General features: G+C 35.7%; 1 protein-coding gene across 1 annotated transcript; it reads left to right on the top strand.

Annotated features, from left to right (window-relative positions):
• Nucleotides 1–6,576: 6,576 nt before the first annotated feature.
• On the top strand, nt 6,577–7,728 carry LOC110329893 (olfactory receptor 5K1). Its single transcript, XM_021209829.1, has one exon. It carries the CDS (start codon nt 6,669–6,671, stop codon nt 7,632–7,634), a length of 966 nt encoding a protein of 321 aa, XP_021065488.1. The 5' UTR covers nt 6,577–6,668; the 3' UTR covers nt 7,635–7,728.
• Nucleotides 7,729–9,951: the final 2,223 nt, after the last annotated feature.

Genomic DNA, 9,951 nt, shown 5'->3' with positions numbered 1-9,951 from the left:
GATTAGGGAATTAGTCACATGTACTCAAAATAGTACATTGAATGTTAAAGACAGGAGACAATATTAAACTAATATAGAACAGTACAATATCAGAGTGATATTAGCTGGCAATCTCTGAAGAAAAGGGGAAACATGAGCCATAGAATGACATATTCTGAAGCTAGGAAAGTGAAGGGAATGACTTCTTCCCTACAGTCTCCACCAGGATCTTGTCAGTGCCTTGGTTTTTGCCAACTGGGACACATTTTCAACTTCTACATTCCAGAAATGTGGTATCATGGATTTCTGCTGTTTACACCTTACCGATTTGTGGTAACTTGTTTTAGCAGTAAGAAGAAACTAATACATCCCCAAAATATTTCTCCTTAATTGAAAAGAAAATGCTTATATATTTTATGTTGCAAATTCTCTAAAATCAGGTTTTACCTCCAAGAATTTTCTCTAGCCTTTATGGGTTTCACAAACATTGGTAGCTTATTCTACATTAAAGAATTTTCATTACATTTCCCCTATACCTAAAGTGGTCTTCCCCAACTTTCCATGACTGGATTGTATGCTTATATTTTTGAAAAGCTACTTTAATAGTGGTACTTAAATGCTTTAACCTATCTTCTAGCCCACCAACAACCAGATGTAGTGGAAAGGAAAGATTAATAAAACAAAGGAAGATGGAGACCTGTTTAGAAATAATTCTTTGAAGTGAGTCCATTCTGGATATTAGAGGTTCAGCTCACACAAAACAACAGCAGTATCTGATACACTAGCACACACCACCCACGATGAATCAGCACCTACAGTTTGATCCAGAAGAAACTGCAAGGCTCTGCAAATCAGCTCAAGTCCAAGGAAGCAGCAAGAAGCCTCCAGAACACCACAACAACTTTGGTGCACTTCTTTCTACAAAATCACAACAAACAATTATCAGCACAGAATGGAAAGCAAATCAATACCACAGTGTCATCCGCAAAGACCAGTTAAGAGTAGCAAGGTAAACCAATGCTACAAATCATCATCCATTGTCTGTTGGGTTATATTTATACCCTTTCCAAACATCATGTGTTCCCTCATGTTACTACCAAAACATCATGTGCCCTTCTTCCAAGCAGCTTCTATACAAATACCTTATGTCTGTTCTCAGCATAACATCCTCCAATGTATCTCTTTAAGCAAAAACAGTCTCTGTAAAACAGTTGCCAGAAAAACATTACATGACACAACTGAGTCTCCAAAGAAACCAGAAATCTCCACCTCAGGTTTCTTGAAAGTCACACCTCAGCTTGACTACTCAACTTTTCTCATAGACTTTTTACATTCATCTCTTCTAAAATAAGTCCTAGTTATTCTTTTCACATGAACTTCAGCACAGAACTTACTGATTTTATTTTTCTTTATTTTTCATAGTTGTCTCTATATAACTCTTATCATCCCTAAGAGAAGGTGAGCTTATGAGAATAGATTGTATAATCATGATAGTACATAATAATCACTGTAAAGAAAGTACTACGTAATTGTATGGCTAAACAGTAAAATACATGGCGCTTGAATTGAAGTTCTGAATATGAATATGACTCACTGTTTTTTTTAAGTTAGGAATTCCAAAGTTTGTACAAAAGTTACGATCATGTTTTCTGAGATACATTTTATTGACTGGCTCACATTTTTTTAAAGGTAAGAGAACAGTGGGTAAACAACAACTGACTGTTCTTGTGGTCCACCCCATAAAAGAGATTTCACCTCAAAATTCTAACTAGCTTTCACTTAGAATTATATGAAACCACATATAACATCATTATAAATGGGAAATTACAACATAACTCCATTAATATCACAAGTTAGATGGGGCTGTCCATTATTCCCACTACTTTTCAACATGTTGCTTGAAGTACTAGCTACAGCAATAAGTCAAGATAAAGAAATAAAATAACGTATACAAATAATTCCTATTGGTAGATAGTATTATATTATATATCAAAAACCCAAAAGTTCCACCAGAAAGCTTCAGAAGGCATCAACATTTTAATCAAAGAGGAAGGATACAAAATCAACTTACAAAAATCAGTAGACATCCTATGTACCAATAATAAACATGCAGAGAATGAGACAATGGAAAAACATTATCAATAGCCTCAAAAAAAATAAAATATCTAAGAATTAAACTGAACAAAGTAAGAGAAAGACTTTTACAATTAAGACCTTAAATATATGAAGTTTTCTGAAGAAGACACTAGAAGATGGCGAGACCCCGCCCCATGTTTATGGATGAGTAGAACTAATATTGTGAAAATGATCATTCTTCCAAAGGTAATTCACATCTTTATAATAACAATCAAAACTCACATGACATTATTTGTAGAAAAAAATCTACACTTCATGGGGAAATGCAAAAGACCCCAGAATACCAAACAATCCAAAGCAAGTATAACAATTATGGAGGTACTACTGTACAAGGTTTCAAGTTGTATTATGAAGCAGTAATCATAAAACCGCATGCTAGTTGCACAAAAATTTCAGGCCTCTATTACTCTTTTGTGCTGTGGCCACAAGATGAGTAAGTTGATCTACTATAAACCACTACTGTGATGTGCTGCCTTACTACAGACCTGAATCAAAACTGTCTATTAGACATGAACTGAAACCCTCCAACTATGAGCCAAAATATACTTTTAACTTAAATGCACTATTCATGGAATTTCTAATAGTGGTTATCAGCTCACTACTATGGTAATTAACACCAACAATGAAAAGGTGAAAATTTGAGATTAGACATCACTAAGGAATCAACACTAAACAAACGTTGGGGAGAGGAAGCCAAGTTCGGAGAAAAAAATGTTTTTAAGATGCTGCTTCTGATTCAAAATTATTCCAAATATTTGCAAATTAAAGCACAAATTATTCCAAAATACTCTAAACTATTGCAAATACAATTTGCAATAAGTTCCAAATTATCATTTATTTAAGGTAGTAAGTTAAAGTAATAAAGATATGGTAACTTCAGAGAACATCCTGAAATTTTGACATTTAAAAACTATAAGAAAGGTCCAAGCTCTGTTCACACCAGACTTTCTCCCCTCAGAAGTAACAATCCTAACGCAGATACAACTTTCCCTGGGAAATTTTTGCTGATCAACTAGGAATTTTTCCTTCTCCCTTGCTATTTTTTAAATCGAAATGGTAGCTAGCATGAGCTTATTTCCTTCCTGAGTCTTTTAAATTGGCTTCAAAATAAGTGTGTGTCTTATCTGCTTTGTCTCAAAGGATATAAGTAATTACTCCGATTTAGTTTACATTCAAAGTTTAGCAGATCGGGTCTCTCAGGCTATGCTCTGATGTCAATGCCAAGGAAATCTCCTTAGAATTACTTTGAATATTTGAATAATTCTCTACCAATAACATGCACACTTAAATGGCCAAGTGAACAGAAATTTATTGTTGTACCCTCCTTAGGTCACATCAGGCAAATAGTCAGCATCTATACAATTCTCATCAGAGAAAAACAGGTGAGAAAAGAATTTTAAATGTACTTTTCCAGAAATACTAGATTCTGGAAACATTCTCTAAGTTAGACTTGTCTTTTCTTGTGATTGGAACTCTTTCATTTTAAGTTATTAAAACTCCCTTTCCCATACTTTTTTTTTTTTTGTCTAAATACTAGGTAAGTGATCACCATCCAATTGTGTCATTTCTCAATAAAAGAGAAGCCCACACTTAACAAAATATAGGTGTATGTTATACTATAATGAGAGTAAATGTGTAATGTTTTGAGATTATTTTAAAATAATGATATCACGGTACTTCTGGCGTTCTGCATGGAATTTAATTTTTCCGTTTGGGACACTCCCTATGTGTATTAGGAAAGTTGCATGAAAAATAACTAATTTTATACCAGACTTTGCTTTAATTCTCAGTGAAACTTGAGAGAGCTTTCTAGCTCAATTCTTAGACAAGTCCCAATGTTAATTTTATTCCTATCAATTTGGAAGTTGGAGAAACCATTAAACTGACTTACAAAAGATAGATTTAGTAGATAGATAATGTAATATAGATACATATTCCTTTCAGTAATGTTCCTGAGGGGTTCTTCTTGAAGAATTCTAAGAAATATTTCTAGTAAACCAAAAACTAAGAGACCTGCTGCTGTAGAACTTGTCCTCTGTCGCTAAGTTCAGAGTACAGCGATGCTCAATGGCTATCCAAATCTCTATTCCTATGGATATACCTCTTAGGACCAACTACCTACCTAAAAAATACATAGCACATAGTAAACGCCCGATAATTCTTAAACGAGTGTAATACAGAAAAATAGGGATAAAATGCTGTGAATTATTAATAAGTATAACAACCTAACAACCAAGAAATAATGTGGTAACACTAACTCCTGGAAAGACTGAAATTTGACTTCAAAGAGATACTGTTCCTACAGAGGAAAGCGGTCTGAAGACTTCGTGACTACCCTATGTAAGTGTCCTCCTCAGTGCTTAGGAGACACACCAGGGTGTCGGTAAGTTATTACTTCTAACTGAAAATACCATTGTCATGCTGTTTACTGGCTCTGCTGTGAAGTCATCCTCCATAAAATGGTGATGTGCAGAAAATAATAGTGGTTCCTTAAAGATTTCTGTAGACTTGTCAAGGTTATAGAATACTGGAGAACTCAGAATATGCCAACAATTTTTTCCTGATTTTTAGAGTAATAGTTACTAAAATAAATATTCTTGGCAGTGATTATAAAATAGGTCATCATGTGTGTGACAGACATGTCCTGAACATGCATGCCACTTAGTTGAAATGCTATTTACACTACTAATAAAATCACAATGAGAGTCATTACATGTAATATTTTTGCTTGAATTTCTTTATTTCTTAAAGATAGGTTCATAAATAATAGTCAAAATGTATAAACATTTAAGCATTTCCACCTTTTACGATCCAGTAATTTTCCAGGGATTCCACCAATTTGCAAAAAATGTAACTAATTTTCCATTTCATATTGTACGGACCTCAAATATTATATTTCTTCTTTTTAAAAAATTCTTGCTGTTTCAAAAGGCAAAATGATGAAACACATCACTGTTTCAAGTGATGTGTTTCTAGTAAGGAACTCAATGGATTTTGATTTATTAAAACATTAGTGTTGATGCCATTCACTTATTTGCCAACAGTTCTGCTCATTTGTAAGCTTTGTATAAAAAAGAACTATTGAAAAACATCCATTTATTTGGATTATGAGTTTTTAAAACCTACATGGGACTTTATCAACTATAACCCTTAAGATTTATCAAATTTCTTCTGATCATATTTAGACTTATTTGTACACATAAAAATTGAATTGTTTTACATTGCAAGCATAAGTGGTATTACAAATAAGCTGGAAGTTCCAAAACAGTACTTATTCTCCACTTTTCCCTTTCACCTCTCTCTGTGCTTTTCTGTGTTTCCTTTCAATTTCTTATTATTCCTCAGGTCTCACTGCTCCCTCTCACCTCTGTGTGTGTGTGTGTGTGTGTGTGTGTGTGTGTGTGTGTGTGTGTGTGTGTCTGACTGTCTGTCTGTATTGTCTTTCTGTCTCTTGCTACTATGTGTCCCAATCTCTCTCTTTCTTGTCTCTCTGTGTTACCAGTATGACTGTGGATACCAATACTCAGAAGAAAATACTTAGCAGATATCTCGTTTCCTGAAGAGTTTCATTTTTGTATATACTTAAATAACTTTATAAATAGAAAAAGGTATGAAAGAAAGAAAATTCCTAAACACATATAGACACATATTACAATAGTTTAGAAGTACATTACACAAAAAATAATTTACCATTGTAGCCTGTGTAACTGTGTGGTTCACAGTGTTAGGTGCACTTATTTTGTGCAGGTGTGACCACTACTCATCTGCAGTGTTCCATCTTCCCAGACAGAAAATCAATGCTCATTAAACCCGATATCTCTATTCCCAGTTTCCTCAAAAGTCTCTGAGTTTGTCTACTGTAGGAACCTCACTTAAGTAAAACTATGGAATGTGTCCCTTGTGTCTGCCTTCCTTCATTTAACACATTTTACCTATGTTGTAAGATCGATATTCATATTTCTTTATAAGAATGATTAATATTCCATTTTATGTATGTACATATTCTATTCATTCATCTGTCCGTGTACATCTGAACTCTTGCCACCTTTTGGATACTGTGCATAGTACTGCTATCGATATTATAACCTTGATAGTCTTCTAAAGAGTATTCATAGCTATTACAAATGCATCATTGAATTTGTTTGGAACAATAATATGTTTCACTATAAAATTGTAAAGTAATTTCCTGAGACATACCTAGTCCTATTTATAAGTAAATGAATACAATCTATATGAATACATTATGAAATTTTTCATGCAACTGTGATGGGACAGTGTTTAATATAGGAATGAAAGGAATAACTTAAGCAAGGAATATACTTTGGTGATGAAGCCGCTTGCCTAATACCTAAAACACAATGGGTTCAATGTCTAGCCCTGCAAAGAAGTAATGATTATGCTATGACATGGGCACACAACACAAGTCCAGCTGACTTGCTATGGTATTACTCCATATGCATCTCCGACATTGAACCAAAGAGAGCTTTAAAATGTTTGAGACACACAATAAACTTGAACACTAAATCCCAACTTCTTATTTTCAGAGATCAGGAATGCTTGAAGAAAACCACACCATGAAACGTGAGTTTGTACTCACAGGATTTACAGACCATCCTGAAATGAAGGCCATTCTCTTTGCAGTATTTTTTGTCATCTATCTGATTACCATGGTAGGGAATATGGGTCTGGTGATTCTGATTTCCAAAGAACGTTCCCTTCACACCCCAATGTACATCTTTCTGGGCAACCTGGCTTTTATAGATTCTTGTTGTGCCTGTGCTATTACCCCTAAAATGTTGGAGAACTTTTTCTCTGAGGACAGACTAATTTCTCTGTATGAATGCATGGCACAGTTTTATTTTCTGTGCACTGTTGAAACTGCAGACTGCTTTCTTCTGTCCGCGATGGCATACGACCGCTATGTGGCCATATGCAACCCACTGCAGTACCACACCATGATGTCCAAGAAGCTCTGCCTTCAGATGACCATGGGAGCCTTCATAGCTGGAAACCTGCATTCTATGATTCATGTGGGGCTATTATTTAGACTAGAATTCTGTGGGTCTAATCAAATCAACCACTTTTATTGTGATATTCTTCCTTTGTACAGACTCTCCTGTGTTGACCCCTATGTCAANGAGCTTGTANTGTTTGTCTTTTCAGNCNCAATCCAAGTNTTCACAATAGGTNGTGTNCTNNTATCTTACCTTTNCATTGTTTNTACAATTTTCCAAATGAAATCCAAAGAGGGAAGGGTCAAAGCCTTCTCCACCTGTGCATCCCACTTTCTGTCTGTTTCGCTATTCTATGGATCTCTTTTCTTTATGTACATTAGACCAAATTTGCTAGAAGAAGGTGATAAGGATATACCAGCTGCTATTTTATTTACAATAGTGGTTCCCTTGCTAAACCCATTTATTTATAGCTTGAGAAATAAAGAAGTAAAGAATGTCTTGCAGAAAATTCTGCAGAAAAAAATAATCTCAAAAAATTTTAAACAAGCATCTGGTATAGTGTAAAAACTCAATTCAGCAGAAAAATCACATGAGTTTACACTGGAGAAATGTTTGTAAACTATGTGCAAAAATGTTAAGGTCCATAAGGCTTTCTAAAGCGGCACAGTGTAAGGTGGAAATATAGGTAAAATAGTAAATTGGGATGAATCTTAATAGAAAATAGAAAAAAAAAAGAAAGGTAAACTTTGAGATCCCTGTGTGTGTGAGGGGGGGTATAGGGAACTTTCAGGATAGCATTTGAAATGTAAATAAAGAAAATAATAATAAATAAATAAATTTTAAAAAAGAGAGAGATTCAAATAACCAAATAGTCTGCTACCAGGCTCATGTCATAGATCCTTGTCAATGTTGGGGATAGTAAACATCCAAAAGACAACAAAACACTTGTAACTAAAATATACATTTCCATCATATAAGCATTTATAATCAACTCATTTCAATAGCCTAGAGCATGAACACTTGGGTAAGCTAAGGTATAGTAGAACCTGTGAAATGTCACCAGAGTAAGGTACTTGAAAGCAAGAGCAGCAAAATTGTGGCAGGTGAAGTCTGAGGAACTCTTAATTTTTTTATTTTTTACACTACATATTTTATTCCCAACACACACACACACACACACACACACACACACACACACAAACACAAACACATCCACCTTCCTACTGTTCCACATCCCATACCTCCTCTGTTCCCCCCGTTTCCAAGTGTATATCCCCACCCCACTACCCCAATTGACCTCTAAACTCTCTGGGCTCTCCAGTCTCAGGGTTAGGAGCATCATCTCTGAATAAACACAAGCCCAGCAGTTCTGTGCTGTATGTGCCTCATATCAGCTGGTATATGCTGCCTGTTTGGTAGTCCAGTGTTTGAAAGATCTTGGGAGTCCAGATGGAGACTGCTGGTCCTCCTACTGGGTTGCCCTCCTCCTCAGCTTCTTTCAGCCTTTCCCTAATTCAACATCAGGGATCAGCTGTTTCTATCCATTTGTTGGGTGCCAATATATGCATCTGACTCAGCTGCCTGTTGGGTATTCCACAGTGCAGTCATGCTAAGTCCCGTTTCTTGAGTGCTCCATAGCCTCAGTAATAGTGTCAGGCCTTGGGGCCTCCTTTTGAGCTAGATCCCAATTTGGGTCTGTCACTGGATCTTCTTTTCCTCAGGTTCCTCTCCATTTCCATCCCTGTAATTCTTTCAGACTGGAACAAGTATGGGTCAGAATTTTGACTTCCTCATTTGATGCCCTGTCTTCCTGCTGGAGATGGGTTCTATAAGTTCCCTCTCTCTACTGTCCGGCATTTCATCTAAAGTCCCTCCCTTTGAGTCCCAAGAGTCTCTCACCTCCCAGGTCTCTGGTGTTTCTAGAAGGTCCTCCCAACCTCCTACCTCCCAAGATTGCCTGTTTCCATTCTTTCTGCTGGCTTTCGGGGATCAGTCCTTAAGAGCATTTGATGAGTACTATTCTGTTGAAAATGGACTAAGTATAGAAATGGATGCACTCCACAGAAGTGAACATTCTATGTGTATATCAAAGTTGTTTTCAGAATAAATGGCTAATTCAGAATGTTAATTTTAAGAGAGAGGATTGCCATAAAATATTGTCTTATTCTCATGTATATTTACATAGTTTCAATAAAAGAAAATTCTAGACAATTAAACCTTATACAAAACTTGAGAAGCTTTGTTGTCAAGAAAATAAGCCAAAATTATCTATACCTCTTCATGAGAGATGAGAAGGGAGACTAACAGTGGAAATAGTACTTTGTGCATATTCTATGCACACACAAAGAAAGTATTGAGGTAATGATATGTGAATAGGGGTTATCTTTTAAAAACTCTTTTTGCTTTTAATGGCATGGAGGAGCTAGAGAAATTACCCAAGGAACTGAAGGGGTCTGCAACCCTATAGGTGGAACAACAATATGAATTAATCCTTACCCCCAGAGCTCGTGTCTCTAGCTGCATATATAGCAGAACATGGCCTAGTCAGCCATCTTTGGGAAGAGAGGCCCCTTGGTCTTGCAAACTTTATATTCCCCATACAGGGGAATGCCAGGGCCAACAAGTGGGAGTGAGTGGGCAGGGGGGAGGGTATAGGGGACATTAGGGTTAGCATTTGAAATGTAAATGAAGAAAATATCTAATAAAATAATTTTAAAAAAATCTTTTTGTTGAAAATAGAAAATCATAGAGTAGAATTTAATGATTCCAATGTGTTATTGTAGAATACCCACTTTCCAATTATCACAACACACATTTGTTGAGATCCTGCCATGTGGAATGTGGAAGTGATTAAACACATCAGTCAATCTTGTTAACAGAA

The sequence above is a fragment of the Mus pahari genome, chromosome 12 (assembly GCF_900095145.1).
Source record: "Mus pahari chromosome 12, PAHARI_EIJ_v1.1, whole genome shotgun sequence".
NCBI classification, from domain to species: domain Eukaryota; kingdom Metazoa; phylum Chordata; class Mammalia; order Rodentia; family Muridae; genus Mus; species Mus pahari.
Note: the sequence above shows the minus strand (reverse complement) of the source record. Positions and strands in the feature narration are given on the sequence as shown.